The sequence below is a fragment of the Phyllopteryx taeniolatus genome, chromosome 5 (assembly GCF_024500385.1).
Source record: "Phyllopteryx taeniolatus isolate TA_2022b chromosome 5, UOR_Ptae_1.2, whole genome shotgun sequence".
NCBI classification, from domain to species: domain Eukaryota; kingdom Metazoa; phylum Chordata; class Actinopteri; order Syngnathiformes; family Syngnathidae; genus Phyllopteryx; species Phyllopteryx taeniolatus.
In genome coordinates, this window is record NC_084506.1 from 21672593 (window position 1) to 21691560 (window position 18968).

Here is an 18968-nt window from a genome sequence, read left to right on the forward strand (position 1 = left end):
TCTTAAATTATCATTGGTAGCTGCTGTGTGAAAGCTGAATGGTCCAGCAGGCTTTGGAATTTGAAGTGGTTTTATAGGGGAGTTTACTATTTGAAATATGGATAACAATGGTTTGCCTGCAGTACAAGGAGGGCGGGGGGTTCGCCTCTTCCCACTGTTATTGCCCATGTACTCACTACATCTTTCTTTTGAATGTCCTCTAGAGTGAAACATCTTTTTCAATCAGACAAAGATGAAATGGGCTGCCTTTTATCAAGCCAAACAACTTGTTTATCAGCAGAGATACATGTGGGGAGCAGGGGGTGGGGGTTGGGGTGGGTAAACTTTTTATTCAGATATGACTGCTTGTAACAAGACAACAGAGGAGCACTTGTGTGTCTCTAAGTTTCCATAGTTTGTACAGTCACTGTACATTTTTTTTGCAAAAACAAGCAGAGGAAGACAGTGTTTCCGACACATGCAAAAACATATGCGGTAACCACCTATGAGGTGTCAGTGATAAGGGCTTTTAAAAGTCTTACCTCCATTGTTATTTTGGCAATCGAGACAGCCGTTTGCTTATCTCAACGTGCTTTTCTGCACCGTTGAGTGCTTGGGTATTTTGAATGCTTCCATTTGTACAAACATGCCAGGGACCTAAACAAAAGGTATGTAGGTATGTCTTGGCCTTGTTTTGGATTCAGGAGGAAAAACCTAAAATCAACAAAATCAATTTGAAGCAGGATAGTTAGCGATTGCCCCCCATAGTAAATAATGGAAATAGGGTCAAACTGTCCCCGTTACAAAAGCTTAACTGTACAGTAAGTTTATTATTATTATTATTATTATTATTATTATTATTTAGCATGTTGGGTATTGCCTTGGTCCCTCAATCAGTTCTGTAGAATAGACCCTATGACAGCTGGCAATGCTGGCATTTATGTTGGCATGGATTTTTATCCTGTCATTGTGTTTCATTTTGTTTTATTTATGCGTTCCGGTTCTGTCAACGCACTTTGTGTCTTTAAAGCTGTTATATAAACAGAAGTTATTATTAAAGTTATAAGTGTAACTCCCTTAGATACATTACATGTAGTAAGCGTAGTGTAAAAACCACCATGTGGCGATGATGACTACCGTGTGAATGTGCGGTGCTACACTATCGTGCACCGCACCAGCTAGCTACAAGCTGCGACTGTCCTACCACGGTGCGGCTCCTATCCTCTAATTAATCCTTGACTCCATGGCAGCAAATAAGCAAGCCTCCTGACAAGTATTGACCTACGCATGCAATACACTGACCAAGAAGAGAGAAGCTGGTAAAGCCATGCTAACCGCTAAGGTATCATAAAGTGTAGAGTCGTGAAGCACCCGAATAAGTGCTTCGGTGGTACAGTACACTATTCTCGAATGTATGGCTGGATACGCATTACAGTAATCATCTAGCACACAACGGCAGGTCCAAAAACCGGAAATGAATGAGTACGTTACTGCACGCTGTTCGTAAGCCAGGTGGCGAAGCCTACAAGCTCAAAAGTATATTAATAAATAGTATATGAAATATTTTTAATATCAGCAATGTTATTTGTTAGTTTGCACCATAGAGTGCTGAATTTTAATGTTGAGTTTTGAGATTTTCGCAATAAATGTTCTCAGAATTACCTGTTTATTTGCTGTGTATGTCATATTTCTTTTTTATGATTTAGCTTTGCTAAAGGACTATACAACCCATTCAAAAACACTTCCATTTTTATTTTTACACTTATGTTTATATCATAATATATACAGTACAGTACTTTTGCTGTGAATGGATTAGATTTATTCTGCGATATGAATTCCAAGCCCTAGTCGGGACCCTCGTAAACCGAGGATGTCCTTTAAAGATGTTCCACTGTACCCGCCTGCGAGCTTGCATGTGAATCCCGGCATGAGTGGATAGGGATCGCCACAAGGCTGAGGGTCTCTACAATGAGGGTAGATTCTTTTCTCCTTCAATTCCATTTGAAGACGCATAGGGAGCCTCTTTCTCGCTGTTTTTGTCGGCTACGCTGAACCCCCACCCCAGTCTTCCCCACACCCTCCCTCAGTGCCATACTTTGAATGCATTAGGAACAGTAAATTGAATATGGACAGTTTGACAGCAAACATTCGCAGCTGAATAGCCAAACACTAGTGTTCCAGTGTTGGTGACGGGGGTCTTTCATCCCCATTTTGTTGTGTTGTGTGACCGCCTTTGATGGGGCAATACTTGGCCCGCATGACATCTGTGGCCCCTGACCCTCAACATAATCACTATATGGGATTCCCCCCTCAGTGCCCACTGTGTACACATCCATCCATTTTCTACCCCTTATCCGAGGTCGGGTCGCGGTAGCAGTAGCTTTAGCAGTAGCTTTAGCAGGGACGCCCAGACTTACCGCTGCCCATTCGGTTTAGCTCCTTCTTTACCGCAACGGATCGATACAAAGTCCGCATCACTGCAGTGTATACTACTGTGTAAAGCAAGTTCAAATGCCAGCATCAAGGTTTTGTTTTTTTTGTTTTTTTTTGCTCAATGGGTTCATTTAAATGGAAAAAGGGCCCTCCCTCGCCTGGGGTCGGTCGGTTGAATCACTGCCTCGCTCTCCCCTTGCGCTTTCATGTATGTGAAAGGAGCCACTTGTTGTTGGTAACCTCACTTCCCGCTTTGTTTGTCACTCACAGGACGGGCTGACGTGTTTTTTTTTTTTTTCTTTTTCGTATGCAGTCGGCAGCTGGTTTGCAAAGCTGGGCCTCACTCAACACTGTGGTACGGAGGTCAGGGAAAGTGGCTCTTGAGGGTCATGATGGACCGATGACAAATACGTTGTGAAAGCTGTACGTACGACCTTTATCTCCTTTAGCCATAGGTAAACGTCAGCTGCCTCCAGGAACTTTAGTCATCCTGTCATTCCAGCCCCCAGGCCCCCTCTCAGAGTGACAGGACTCTCCCTGACTCTGGCAAACACTCATCATTGATGGTCAAAATTTTTGTCTTGCGAGCTTTCGTCTGCATACTGAAGCCTTAAGTGTCCTTCTGGTGTGTCTCATCCGAGGCTTGTGTGTCCTGTAAGGGATTCCCAAATTGTGCATTTGGTATCCTCATGATAATCACTTTGTCATCATGAAAATGCAGCAGAGTAATACAAGGTCTTATGATAACTGGCCAAAAATGTGCACACATACCAGTAGAATGAGCTAAAAATGTGTCGACTCAGGTGCATGTGATTAATAGTGGCTATATCTTAAAAACATTTTACCTTTCTTTTAGAAAGGCTCAATTTTGAACCACACCCCCCGGGGGTGCACGAGCAAATATAGTGAACCTTCGACATAGTCTTTTAGTTTATTTTGCATGTATCCATGACTAAGCAGAATTCCTTTACTTATTCCTTCTTTAGTTTTTTGTTTTTAGCATGTGTGTGGTGTTAGATGGGGTGTCTGAATATTGAAGGCTTGGAAAAGAAATGCATCTATAGTACATCTCTGAACGTGAGCTTGTTGTTGTATCTTAGCGCGTTCACACATACAGTACAATGGCCGCTCCGGATCAAAGCTGAAAATCATATATGCAGTGGTACTTTGACTTATGAGTTTAATTTGTTCTGTGACAAAGCTTATAACTCAATTTACTCGCATAACAAAAAAACATTAAAATGAATTGAAATGCCATTAATCCATTCCATCCCAGGCAATTGGAGGGCACATAGAAACAAACAACATTGAAGACTCACATTCACACCTATGGACAATTGAAAGTCTTCAATTAACCTACCATGCGTGTTTTTGGGATGTGGGAGGAAACCTGATTACCCGCAGAAGGGAGAACATGCAAACTCCACACAAGCGAGGCCGGATTTGAACCCAGATCCACAGAACTGTGAGGCTGATGTGCTAATCAGTCGTTCACCGTGCCCCCCAATATAAAAACATAATAAAAGAGAAGGTAAAGAAATAAACTGATTTTATATAGTAGCTGTTTTAAGTGGAAAGTCACATATGCACGCACTACGTGACATCAATGCGGTTAGTTCAGGGTTAATGTCTTCTCCATTCTCATTGTGAGTGTTTTCATTTTGTATTTGTGCGTTTGATGTTTTTTTTCCTGTTAAATCAATGGCTGAAATTGCATCGGCGACTGTTGCGTTTCTTTTTTTCTCTCTTCATTCCAGCGACTACGTATCTGAAGCTTGCTCGTAATTCAAATTTGGGCTCGCGACACAAATCAAAAAATCGATCCAACGATGGCTTTAAACTCATGAAACCCAGAGGTCGATGCACTTGAAAGTCAAGGTACCACTGTACGTGGTACTTTTTAATGTGTTCACTTGGTTCACTCGTGGCTAGATTGATGTCTAAAGAAGACAACGATGTCAGCTATAAGAAGTTGACAGAAACTGTGACTGTCTTCTCAATGAGCCAGTCGACCCAATGGTCCTGGCAGTTCTCCACAGAGCCGAGAACAACAGCAAGAATCCTGCACAGTGTGTATCCTTTCATAAATGTTGTCATTTATTTGGCTCCAGCTGAACCCCAGTCGTCCGCTTGTCTTCTTCACCAAAACCTCATCTGAAAACAAGCTCAAGAAGCCAATAAACAAAAGCATTACATGGGTTATTCGTTTTCCGCGGGCGCGGGTCAGTCGTTCATCTCAAATGATTTCCCCTCCACATCAAAGCCTTGCTCTTTGACTCTGCCTCAGTTCCAAGTCAAGAGTATCAATGCCGAGAGGCCGACAATGGCAAACACACATCTCGTTGTTGAACTAATTAACATTCTTTTACAATGGCCCGCTGAGAGTCGAAGCACTCCGTCCCAGGGTGCCAATTAATTGGACAGTGTTCCTTACACTGAGTGTAGGTTAGTGCTTTGCGTCCACACAAGGCCAGATACTCTGCTTATCATCCATTACGAGGAAAATGCTGCAGACGGAGCACGATTAAGTGCAATCTTGGTGGCTAGACGAAAGAAGGGGCGGACAATTGTCCACTGCTGAAGAAGGCTTTTTTTTTTTTTTTTTTTAAAAAGGGAAACGACACAACCTTTGTCCTCCTTTGGAAGGCCTTTGTGCACTTACAGTTGTGATTTGGAGACATGTTGAAAACAGCTCAGCGGTGGTCTGTTGAAGAATGTGTTTGGAGGAACAGACCAAATACTTCTGATGGATGTGGACGACAAACGTTGGCAAGGAGACCGTGCTGTTTCTCTGGTGTCATTTGCAGGTGGGAGTCATGTGACATTGAGATTTAAGAAACTAATTCCATCGTAACAGCATATCGTAACACACATGCCCAGAAATGTGGAATTATGGGAGAGCAATCTAGAAGTTTGGTAAAAAGGAGTATTAGGGTCACACAATTTTTTTTAATTACCGTATTTTCACGACCATTGGGCGCACCGTATTAAAAGGCGCAGTCTCAGTTACGGGGTCTATTTCTGTATTTAGCACATACATAAGGCGCACCGTATTATTGGGTACAGGCATGGTAAAACATACGGTAGCATGCATGCATGCTAAAACAATGTTTTTAAAAATGCAGTGGGAGCAAAATATTATTATTATTAATAGTACTATTATTATAATCTATTAAGATAATAGTAGTTGTATATTTTGAAGAATAAGTTGTACATTTGATACAAAAAGGTTGTATATTATAATATCTATTTCCAAGAACAAATTCATATATTTAAAAAAAGTCATCTCTTGCGTGTAGCGAAAATACAGTTTACGACTATTCTCAAAACGATACTCCTTTTTTCCCCCTTTTAATATAGAGTGAGCCAACGTTAATTGCCGGGGATACCATCCAGATGCAAACCCATTTTAAATGGTTTTGAAGACATCACCAAAAAATTGCAAGCTTAAAATACATACGGTATACATGCACTGTATACATACTATACATACTGTAGTGTCTGTGTGACCATACTGTACGTGTACCTTTAAGAGGCGGGGCCTCTATAAAATAGTGGCCTTTTTTCGCTAAAGCTTATTTTCTTGTGCGTGTGCAACTTTAATCTTGAATATATACAGTATATACATATATATATATATATATATGTATTTTTTTTTTTTTTTCCTCAAAAAATGTACTCAATAAAAGCAAATTATTTTGTAGTTCTGTGTGCCAAGGTGTTGAAACCTAGGCAATGTTTTAGCAGAAGTACTGATCCGGTTCCCATATAATAAGATTCAGTATCCTCTATGCGTTTACCATGATTCCCAATCAGAGATGGACATTTCATTAAATTTCCTTGATTGACTGTTGTAAAACGTTACAATCAATTAACGTTCCATCGATATTCAGTTGCTGATGTCGGGCCAAAGGTAGAATCCATCCTTGACTGGTTGCCAGTCAATCACAGAACACATTTAGAGACAGACAACCATTCACCCTCACATCCACATCGTCACTGAGTGAGACCTTGGTAAACCCAGCAATATTAAGAGCTCATGTTAACAGAACGAACTGACTGAAATAGCAGGTCAGTAGTTCAGGTTGATGTTTGCCGTCTCCGATGACAACCGATCGATAAGCGATGACACTGAGACACTGATGTACCACTGGCCCCAGTCCATGTCGGTGAGGAACTGTCGCTCACCTGTCGGCCCTCCTTACCTCTGACCGTCACTCACGCCGCCACGCAGTCAGTGGCTGTCACTCAAGACACCGCCAGCCATTCCTCCGCAGGGCTCCGTCTGTTTAAGAATGCCCTAGACAGTTGACAGTGGTAGAAAATAACCCCAGCTGGAATCTGTCACGGGATCTCCTGAGACGACACGTCGGCTTCAATAGGCGCTGACACATGGCGGCTATTAAAGTTATAGACTTTAGCCGAGAGTATAGCCGCCAAGACGTTGCTCGGCTCTGTCTGGCCTATCAGTTACCGCCAAATCAAATCTACTTAGCTTCAGCGGATCAAAAGCGTAAGATCGTCACACAGCAAGTATGGCCAAAGGCATTTTGTTGGATTGAAATACAATTTTGAATCACGCTGATGATGAGTTGCCTTTTTGTTGAAAAGAATTAATCTGCTATCACAACATTTTTGCTCATCTTAACTGAAGGGGTCTTTCACTGGACAGTTGTTTTTGCCATACTGTCGAACCACGGGAATCAGTGCTTTAAGGCAGCAGTCCCCAACGTTGTTTGCGCCACGGACCGGTTTCATGTATTGTAAAGCAATAATTTGTCGTACGGCATAGAAGCAAATAAAACAAATAAGAAAAAATACAACACACCATTACGCTGAATATAGTTGTTGTACTAAGTGGGAGCCCTCCGCTTGTTTCTCTTCAACGAGAAGGGACACAATGACAGCCGAAGTGTGTTACCTATGTGGATTCTACTCTGTAATTTTGTTTTGGTCGCCAACAATGCAGAAAATTGCGCTTCACAAAGATAAGCTGTTGGAAATGGAAGCAAGGTGTTCAGTGCTTCAGTGTTTTGGGCAGTTTTTGAATGCTTTGTTGCTTCTTTTGCAAGCCACAATGTAGACTGATATCGGTGGATGCCGAGTTGCTGTTAATGGTGAATGACGCCTGGTCTCGGGGCGAGTCAGGGCAGTCACCTCTGTCCTGTCATGGTGTAAGTAGCAGCTCAGGACCCAGCGAGAGGCGGATTTGAAGCTAATGCGCTTTTGGAGAGGTTGTGTACGGCTAATCTGCACTGATTCCGAAGCTATTATAACACTGACCACATTTTCACCTCCCACTCTTCTGATTTTTTTTTTTTTTTATCTCGACTTAAAGCCAATTTCTTTTAGCTTCTCCTTACATGCATGCTTATCCCTTTGAAGTCAGACTATCTTGCAGAGATGAGTCTGTTTAAGGGCTTTAGCGAAGCCTCCAGAGATTTTTTTTTTCTTTTTTTTCCCCTGGAAAATACAAAGCTCTGTTCTGGCTGTGTGCATGGGCATAGGCGGGCTTGGCGCTGCCTCTGAAACAGGCGCTGGCATGAGAGTCGGCCTCACGGCAGCGAGGGGCTATGCGGCCATTGTGCCAGGGAGTCACGCTCTGCCTCGCGTGCCCGCTGGGGGCATCGCTTGAATAATCCCAACAAGTTCTTTATTTCTTTTTTTTGGCTTTTCACTGAGCTAACAGTTTCACACAATGTCTCTCTGTCTGACTGTCTGGAAAGATTGACCACGGACAAGACAAAGGGACACTTCACTCAAAGTTGAAGAGGTTGGTGAGGTCAATGGACTCCAAACTATGCACAGTGCATGTGCGCTGAGAGTCATAAAATGCTCCATGAATGTCTGTTTATGTTTCATTTGGATTCTCTATGCCTTTTTTTTTTTTTTTTGCATTACAAACCCCACAGCAAAATTTCTCAATGTTGCTCCGGACGGCATACAACCTTGCCCTAAGTTAACAAAGCAAAGAGGTGTACTGGCTGGTCCAAACTAAAGTGATATGAGTGTCTCAATTTGTCGCTTGGTCAATTTTTTATTGCTTGTCGCGAGGCAAAATTCAAGTTCAAGAGGGAGCTTCAGATACGATGCCACTCAAGTGAAATGAACAAAAAAAAAAAAAAAAAGGAGCAGTGAAGTGAACCAAAAAAAATAAAAAAATGGAACAGTTAAGTTAGTGTAATGTCCTCGCATGTGGGCAATGACAGCCACAGTCAGAGCATAGCCGCTCATTTGTTGAAGAGATGTGATGTCCTAGCCCAGTGTTGTCAAACTCATTTTTGTGGCGGGCCACACAATAGTTATGGTTTCTCTTAGAGGGCCGTTATGACTGAAACCACACAAATGTATACAAATGTATAATCGCTTCATCATATTACATACAGTATAAACAAAAAACATGTTGGATAAGTAGTTTTGAAATACAAAGTCAAGGAAAACGTATAACTTCTTTTTTTAATTTCTTAATATGTATATATATAAATATGTAATATAAAGTGTGTTGGTAAAAGAACATCCTTGGAATCTCAACATTTTTAAAAGTGACGACAATTAGCAATTTTGGAACAGATTTGACCTAGAAACAAAGTTGTGATTTGCTTTCTGATTTTAGTGTACAAAATAGTTGTGCTAGGGCTAATATTAGTGCTAAAATAACATTATGCTGTCCACCAATGTTGTAAATTACTAAATCAGTTTATCGGCCTACTTACCTATATTTTCTAAGACTATTTTTATGCCATCTGTTAGCATCATTTGTCTCATCTAAAATGAAATGGGAAAAAAAAAATCCGATGTTAGTGCACGAAAACAATATTTTAGCAGTAAGTAATGTTAGCGCTAACCCAAGAGATGTCCTGGCCAGTCAACAATATTGCAGATCACCAAGTTAGTTCAAATAAACATACATTTGATACTTCAATAAAGATATATATATATATATATATTTTTTTTGTGCTAAGTTCTTGTATAGCTCGTCTCATCTGTTTTATCACATTCAAATAGGTTTTCCCTCGCTGCTGATTATGGGCATTATGTGGCCACTTTTGTCCTCTGGGCTTTTGTCTTTGAGGTTATTTTCATCTGGATCCCCTAAACAAGATGCATTTTTGTGTGGTTGGCGTCCATGTTACCCCCTTTGCAAACTCTACCTGGAAACAGAGAAGGAAATGACATTATGTGCATGTTTAATCAAATACGCTTTGTAGATGTCCCCTTCCTCTTTTCTAGCCTCACTGTCTCTGTATTTGAGCTTCACTGTGTCATGGTGAAGGAATGCATCCCTCATCGTCAGGTCAACACGTGCACTTCAGCTGAAAGTGTGCCAAGATGCTGGGATGTTGTTGTCGAAGGCATCGTTCCCCCCACCCACTGCTAAGCACGGAAATCTGCTGTTAAATGTACATGATGGATTGGCTTTCAATTGCATAACCTACATCAAGATTTCAAGATTAGCATGAGCTTTCTGAGTCATTTTATATTCCCCTTTTTTGGAGCGCAACCTAGTTGGGCCTCAGCCTGAAAGCTCATGCCTCTTGATGCAAGCACTTTCCTTTTTTTGTTCCCAATATGACACAAGAATTTATAGCGCTTCTTTGCTGTAGAGGTCTGCAGCTCGCCTCTGTTATCTCACTGGAATTCTGATAAGCTAAATCCTCCTGGCTAATACACTACTGTAAAGGTATTATGCTTTTTAGGCTGTGTTTGATCGTTAGTTCCCATTACGCTTTAATATTGCCACTGAAAACGGGGGGTCATAAAATACTTTACTACTTTAAAATGGAGATGTTTACAAATGACTTGTCTGTGTTCAATCTACTAGGTTTCTTGTTCTGTTTTTATTATGAATTTTATTACAGGAGGTCCATGATTCACAACAGAGTTCCGTTCTTATGGCAACAAAGTACTGTAACCGAGATTTATACGTATACAGTGTTCCCTCGTATTTCGCAGTTAATGGGGACCAGAACCCCCCGCGAAAGGTGCAAAATTGCGAAGTAGGATTTGCCCCCCCTAGGAATTTTGTATGTGGGTACCAGAATGTTTAAAATATGTAAACAGTATTTATACTTTACATATTTGAGACAAAGATTACAACAGTACACGTATTTACTTAAATCTTTAATTATAAAACCTTATACAGTAACGTGACGCGCGAAGTGGCGAGGGAACACTGTAAGTCAATTGATCACTAAGCTACACTAATGCTGTATTATCATAATTAGGGTAAATATTTGTCGGAAAAACACTTCCAGGCCATAATGTAAAACCATTAAATAAAAAAACAGTAAGTACAGAAACCGAGGGTGTTTTCCTGTGTATTCTTACGTTGCTGCGTAAACAAATTGTCTTCACTCGATGAAGTTCGTAATCTCAAAACCTATGTTTTTGTGCTAGACGCTAAACTATGTGGCTAGAATGTATAGTGGATCCTCTGCGGGCAAACAAATTGGTCGACCTGTGATTTGGTCCGAAGTTTCAGAAGTGACGACGTATGTGGTGTCTGATACTTTACAGAGCATGTGTATGTTCTTCTTCTCTGAAGACCCCTTATTCTTTTTTGAACAAGTGTCACCAAAAAAACAAAACAAAAAAACCAAAAAAACAACAACAATGTTGATTCTTTAACGCTTCATCAAAATGTTTCACCTTCATGAGAGCTTTCAGGAGGTTTCCACCTACAGGACTGGAGTGGAACCACATCGACCAGGATTCTTGTTTGCCTCATTTTACAACCACGCTCAAGCATTATTACACTTTCCCTGAAAATATTCCAGATTGTACAACCTCAGGGTCATTCAACTTTCCACTATACTGCGTTGCATTGTTATCAGGCCTTGGCAGAGGTATGCCCTTCTTCATTTAATTTCTGTCTCCACTCAGACGACGGCGTAAGGACAGCGTCTTTGGAGGGTCGAGGGAACATGGGCGACGAGCTGGACTCTCTCCGAGCTGCCATTGACGAGCGGAACGCCAACTCTTCTAACGGAACGCAGCCAAGGCACCCACGCAGACGCAAGCGCTTCCTCTCCTACCCGCGCTACGTCGAGCTGATGGTGACGGTCGACGCCAAGATGGCACGTCACCACGGGCGCAACCTGGAGCACTACATCCTAACAATCATGTCAGTAGTAAGTAAAATAATGTTTCTAAAAATAATAATTATTATAGTATGTAAAATCAACAGCCATATATGAAGCTAGGTTTGATTAAAACAAATTTGTGAGGGGTGAGTGTGTTGTGGTGCCGGGTGGTGAGGTGTAGCAACTCTGTTGGGGTGTGAAAAGGGGTACGTAACCTAAAAGGTTTGGGAAACACTGTTCTACTGGGTAAAGTCATCGGAATTATATGCTAACCCGCATTTGTTTGGCTTTTTTGGGGCGGGTCAGGGATGTTATGGGACTGTGTGATGGGGGTACAGCCACTACGATTGATAGGGTTCGTAAATGGGGTTTCTTTAGATTTTTTGTGGCCCGGTTAGATGTGTTGTGGTGATGGGTGATAGGGGTGTGTCAACTGTGTTGGGGTGTAATAAGGGGGTGTGCACAACTTATAACATTTGCAGAAGACTGTTCTATGACACAAAATCAGTATAACTACACTAAGTGGGGTTTGTTTAGATTTTTATGTGTGAGTTTGGGGGGGTTGGATTTGTTGTAGTTCTGGGGTTAGGTGTGCAGAAATGGGGTGTATGACTTAAAATATTTGGGAAAATCTCACTGTATGCAAAGCAGGGTTTATTTAGATTGTTTTGGGGTGGGTTGGGAGGTGGCTGTGTTGTAGTGGCAGGGATAATGGTGTGGCCATCCATTTTTTTAGTGCTTATCCTCTTTAGAGTCAAGGGTGAGTTGGTCGCCAAGGCAGACAAACATCCATCCATCCATCCATTTTCTTTACCGCTTATCCTCACTGGAGCCTATCCCAGCTATCTTCGGGGGGTAGGCGGGGTACACCCCGAACCGGTCGCCAGCCAATCGCAGGGCACATAGAAACAAACAACCATTTGCACTCACATTCACACCTATGGGCAATTTAGAGTCTTCAATCAACCTACCACGCATGTTTTTGGGATGTGGGAGGAAACCGGAGTGCCCGGAGAAATCCCACGCAGGCACAGGCAGAACATGCAAACTCCACACAGGCGGGGCCAGGATTTGAACCCCAGTCCTCAGAACTGTGAGGCAGATGTGCTAACCAGTCGGACACCGTGCCGCCGGCAGACAAACAACCATTCAAAATTACACCTAGAGTCACCTAACATGAATTTCTATGGACTATGGGAGGAAGCACAAGGACAACACGCAAACATCACACAGGAAGCTAGCGTTAATCAAGTAAATTTAGACAAACAGCCATTCTCCCTGACTCAGGACTTCAGTGCTTGACATGTGACAAGAGGCCAGCTGCTAATCGAGCTGAGTAACGTTAAAATTGACTGGCAGATGGCTGATCCCCGGTCAAAGCAGAACGTCCCCTTATTCACTTGAGCGAACGAGTAATGATTGTCAGCGCTGCGTTGTCCCTAAAGAAGGTCCAGTCGGGTACAGCGGACACTGTACAGCAAACATGATAAAGTTCGATGTCCCAACATTACTCCTGCCAGTGTTTATGCAAGTGGACCAACAATAGAGACACATGCTCTCCTGTGGAGCCATTAAACAATCGCTCATTGGGGATTATCCAGGAAGACTTTTAGCTGCTGACTACGGTACTGTACTTGGATGTGTCATTCGAGGGTTTGCTAAATGTTTTTTTTTTTTTAACAGAGATTGTTCATAAATGCTAGGAGGCGCATGTTTAGCTTATTCTTTGGCTTTAAGTGCCATTACTACAGTTTACTTTAAAAAACCCTGCTAAGAAACTTACAACCTGGTGACATGTTGCCTATTTATACATTGCAGTGATTTATCAACTCGGTATCATGAGAAAGAAAAGCAAATCCCAGATTGCAAAAAGAAAAACAGAGCAAAATGTGTTTTGTGTTTTTTTTTTTTATTTTTATTTTTTAACACTTGTAAGACATCTAAGAATGCTGTTTAAAAAAAATAATTTAAAATCTGACCAAATATAAATCAACCTTGGAGGATCCATTGTATGTACACACATGTGGTGGGGCAAGCAATACGAGGACTCGTGGTATAGTTGGATAAAGAGCGAGCAAAGACATGTACCATGTTTACGTCCCCCCCTCAGGGCTGAGACGAGCTAAATGTTTATAGTGTACTAATGAGTTCCTGTCAGGAGGCTGCACACGGCCTCAGAAGACCGCTGGTTGACCGTGACAGGGGTGCACTGGTAGAGCGAGGGAAGTGGAGGGGAACACAAGCGAGGGAATGTTTGGCTGGCGAGTTTTGCTGAGCTTTAAGTTGGCCGCTGTGTTCATGGCATCTGTTGGGGGTGATGAAATTAGCTTTTAAGACCCTAGTTATTACATATTTGGCCTCTTTATGTGGCCTCCAATGAATTACCACCACTAGTTACCACTTTATTATTCACATTCCAAGCGCACAACGGCTCAAGTTTATGCAGGTTTGCATTTTTTTTTGTCTGTGCCTTGTCTTTGTTACAGGTAGCAGCGGTGTACAAAGACCCCAGCGTGGGAAACCTCATCAACATCATGATTGTCAAGCTGATCGTCATCCACAATGAACAGGTAGGCCCTGAACTTCGCAGGCTGTGATGTTCGTGCAGGTGTCCGTAGATGTGGACAACGCCCGCTTTGTAGTGTCCAAGCCTCTGGAGAGTAGAACAAGTCACGCTATAGTGTAGCAGCCAGCCATTTGCACAGGAGATGACTCGAGGCACCTTTTTAGTGAATCCATCCTTTTAGAACATGATATGAACGTGGATGTATCCATGACATAAGTTTTATCAGGACCAGACAACAAGCTTGCTGTCAGTCATCTGCTTACAACATCACATTCATAATCCAAGGTAGACACTTAGGGCCCTATTTTAATGACCGGCGTAAATCAGGCACGGCAGGCACCTCAACTGTACGACAGGGGCGGGTTAGAATCAGTACCCCCCTGCAGATCCGAGAGTGATCGCCACCGTGGGTGTGTTTACAGCCAAACTCTCTCTCGTTCCCTTTAAATGTGGCGTGCTAGTGGCGCACTGAGAGTCTTTGACATGACGGAGTGCAGACAACCAAATGTTTCCCAAGAAGAAACTGATTTGCTCGAGTGGAAACATGCAAAATACTGTACGTTTATACGGAACTGCAAGCAGACCTCCACGGGTGGATGATCTAAAGTTGGCTTGGGATGAGATCACAGATATCTGCGCCATGAAGTGGGCACTTGGAGACTGCCCCTCACCCCCGATTGTTCCTTTGGGATGATTTAAAAATATAAGAATAATAATGAGAATAATGTTTTCAATTAATTTATTCATGCAATGTTTCAAAGGCTTTGATACCCGCTGTTCACATATTTATGAATGGAATACATCTGACCCTCGCTGCACCGGAATGCCCAGCTTGTCGCACGCCGGGCTGCCAAATTGGCAAGCACGCGCAGTGAGCCTTGTGCGTGCACAAAAATCAGGATACGCCAGCATTTGTGCTCCACCACAGATGCGCTGTCTATTAAAATCGAGCTCTTGGTTTATTAAAGGGGACATACAGTAGTTTGCCAAACCTAGTTTTTCTAATATTTGGGATGTAATATTGTCTCTATGGTGACTCAGTAAACATGTGAAATATGAATTAAAATCTTCCACGCATTCCTGAGCTGAGTTACAGATGTTTTTCTGCCGAGAGGCCTGAAATCAGATCATTCAAATGTCTTGAGCTTATCTACGTCACTAGGAAAGATCTCCACCTTCCCTTTCCACTCCCGAGCCAGCGCTGTCAACATAACAAACGTGTCGCTCACAAGTGGGTCTTCTACACGGAGAAAACCAATCAGAGGAAAGGGGGGGGCGGTCTTAGCAAAATATGGACAAAGTGGATACAAAATTGGGTCAAACAGAAGTAGCTGTAAGAGGGGCCTTTTCTGGACACTTGTATAACAAAATCAAGGTGTTTTTCAAATGAAATTGACACTTATACTGTCAGTGTTAGAGAGTCACTCTATGAAGGTCTAAATAGGCAAAATACGGGACATTTTAAAACAAAGTGATAGCGATTGGCTTTTGTTTCTTTGGAGGTGAATCCAATACATAGTCAAGGGAGGAGGTGTAGTTGTAAAGAGTGGTCCTCATAGAGATTCTATAGCAGCCCTAAAAGCTACTTCATGGGATTTCCCTCCAAACAGGATGGGCCCACAGTGAGTTTCAACGCCGCCACCACTTTGCACAACTTCTGCACATGGCAGCAGAAGCAAAACGTCAAGGACGACAGCCACCCCTCTCACCACGACACCGCCCTCCTCATCACCAGGTATGCTCGCCTCTAAGAATCACTAATTTTCCTCTAGAACAAATATTATTTAGATATTTTTTTTGTTCCTCAGGGAAGATATCTGCCGCGCAAAAGACAAGTGTGACACTCTCGGTAAGACTTTTCTCCTTTTTTCCCCCAAAAAATTAACTTTCCGCTCCAAGCTCATAAATTGTGCAGTAATGCGTTTATGGGAAGCTGGCTGATAACGGGACGGTGACGGGACAGACTGGTAGAAAGTGAGGCTAATCTCACATAACGGAACAAACATTTTAATAGTTTAACCACCTATAAGGAGCGGGTGTTCAGCCCCAAATAGATGCACGTCAATATGGTGTTACACGTTTACAGGGCTCGCAGAACTGGGGACCATGTGCGACCAGTACCGCAGCTGTTCTATCAGCGAAGAAAACGGAATTAGCGCCTCCTTCACCATCGCTCACGAGCTGGGCCATGTGTAAGTTGCACATGCACACACCCGAACACACACACATACTGTATATGCACACACAGTGGCAACAAAAGCCTTCTTATCAAGACTATTTTCACGACCAGAAGGCGTACTGTATTAAAAGGCGCAGTCTCAGTTACGGGGTCTATTTCTGTATTTAACGCATACATAAGGCGCACCGTATTATTGGGCGGAGGCATGGTAAAACATATGCTAGCTTAAAACATACGGTAGCATGCATGCACGCTAAAACAATGTTTTTAAAAAGGCAGCGGGAGCAAAAGTGAGTACGGTTGTACTTTATTCAAGTATTTAACAATGAACTCACGTTATTTTTTGATCAATCCTCATCCACAAATCCATCGAAGTCCTCATCTTCTGTATCCGAAATGAACAGCTGGGCAAGTTCTCCATCAAACACGCCAGGTTCCCTCTCGTCATTGTCTGAGTCAGTCTCGTTGCCGTGCGGCTCCTCAGAAATGATGCCGGCTTTTACGAAAGCTCGAACAACAGTGCAAGCAGACACGTTAGCCCAAGCATCCACAATCCATTCACAAATTGTGGCGTAACTCGCCCGGCGCTGCCTTCTAGTCTTATTAAAGCTGTGTTTGCCATCTGTCATTCATGGCTCCCACGCCGCTCACAACTTCACTTTGAACGCCCTGTTTACACCGATGTCCAGCGGTTGGAGTTCCTTCGTCAAGCCCTATGGCATGATGGCAAGCTCCGAGTTATTGCACTCAGTCGAATGGTGACTGTAGAGACACTTCTCCCGGCTGTTCTTTGATCATTAATCCATTGCTCGAGTTGGTCTTCCAACTCGGGCCACCTCGCCTTGTTTCCGCGGAAACTCAGCTTCGTCTTCTTGGCGAAGCTCATTTTCCTGCTTCCTCCACTTGCGAACCATGGATTCGTTGATCTTGAATTCTCTCGCAGCTGCTTGATTCCCATGTTCCTCCGCGTAACTGATAGCTTGCAGTTTAAACTGTGCTTCGTAAGCTTGTCTCTTCGTAGGTGCCATTTTCGGGGGTCCTTAGCCAAACATTTGTTGTTTTGCACAATGCACATACCGGCGCTATATACCTACTGGGGCCGTGCCTTTAGCGTCCTCCTTCACACGCACCCTTCCCCCTTTAACGGCCGCATGCTGTCCTCAGCCACGTCCGCTTTTCCTCTGTATAAGCAGCGTGTTGGCAGGAAATGCTCCCAGTCAGTCAAGCGGAGCGCTCATCACACAACAACATTTATAGATTTTGGAACTCGGTGCACACATAAGGCGCGCCGCATTATAAGGCGCCGCGTCCATTTTGGAGAAAATTTAAGACTTTTCAGTGTGCCTTATGGTTGTGAAAATACGGTACATACAGTTGGTCCGAACGAATAATTCCATTTGCGCTAACATTGTGATTTTCTACCTACTGGGTACTTACAAGTTATGTTCCCCACTTGTGAAAAAGACAAGTCAATTTCTCACGCTACACAGTATGAGACCAGAGTGAGAGAGTGTAACCTGTCAGCATATGATGTTAGTGCTAAAGGTGGAAACCACATCTTGGAGAACAGCTGCTCATGTGTGGCTCAATAATAAACAAATGACTCACTATAGAATCGCAGAAGCACTCGTTTTTCAAGTTTTGTGTACATTTTGTGGTCATCCACATGCATCTTAGAAAGCATGAGAAACTCCAGAAGATAATATGTTAGGATACGTAACGTAACAAGACATTTTCGACAATTGGACAATCAAGTTGTCGATCCTTACTGTATAGTATTTAAATATTGTATGATAGTGACGGCTCGGTTAATTCTATTTTACTTTAATTTTCTGGACAATTATCCTGTTTCTGAAAGATTCTTCCAACTTCCAAGTTTTGCCAGATGTGTGAAGTAGAAAAGTACTTCCATATATCATCTGTATCCAAAAGCCCAGGTGGAAAACATGGACACATTTATCTAGTCAGTTTTTAGTTCGTGCAAATCTGCGTGTCCTTGTTGGTTGGTAGAAAGAGGTGCTAAAGAATCTGCAGCCATGTTTTTCTGCATATCTGTTTATGCTAAAGTTTCAGCAGCTGTCGGGTCAGTTGGCGCGGTCCTCTCAGCGTGTTTAATCGCCACATTCACAGGCGTGACTGTTTAGCGGGCCTGGGAAAGCCAGTGTCAGGTAGTGGGAGCCACTCAACAGCAATGAATAGGATTAGAGACCCAATTTGCACTAATGGATTGGAGGATGTTCTCAGATGGCAGAAAGGACCCCCAGCGCTGATAGTCCATCTTAATCAGATTTGAGGTCAAATGTCTTGCATTGTAAATACATAAAACGGACAAAAGGCAATCAGTTATATGGTATTGTGATACATTGGCTTTGTAGTCATTTAACAAACGTATTGTCATATGTGTCAAAGGATTAAAGAGGAGGGTTAAGGATACTGGGGGGAGGAACTCCACATTCCATTTTCAATCCCTGTTTTGGTGTAATGGCCATGTGTCAGAATACATTTGGCTACGTGCATATAGTGTGATGAACATAATATGGAAAATTGGCTTTTTAATTACTTATTGGATCGCTAGAGCGCCTGCCCACCCATCAAATGTGAAATAACACAAACAAAGTAAATAATTTTGTGAGCTGCCAGACAATGCGCCAGCCTCTAAGACGTTGGTCCTCCTGTGATTTCATAGTCGGGCTAATTTAAATAGTGCCGCCCTCGCACCAAATTTCTC

At 42.7% G+C, this 18968-nt stretch overlaps 1 protein-coding gene across 2 annotated transcripts in view; it reads left to right on the plus strand.

Moving 5' to 3' along the window:
• Positions 1 to 18968, plus strand: part of LOC133478113 (A disintegrin and metalloproteinase with thrombospondin motifs 20) — a 125797-nt gene that overhangs the window by 14251 nt on the left and 92578 nt on the right. For both annotated transcript variants that reach the window (XM_061773735.1, XM_061773736.1), the window contains exons 4-8: positions 11296 to 11543; positions 13982 to 14065; positions 15672 to 15796; positions 15870 to 15910; positions 16148 to 16253. In XM_061773735.1, coding sequence (XP_061629719.1) covers positions 11296 to 11543; positions 13982 to 14065; positions 15672 to 15796; positions 15870 to 15910; positions 16148 to 16253 — 604 coding nt within the window. The remainder of the gene's footprint in view (positions 1 to 11295; positions 11544 to 13981; positions 14066 to 15671; positions 15797 to 15869; positions 15911 to 16147; positions 16254 to 18968) is intronic.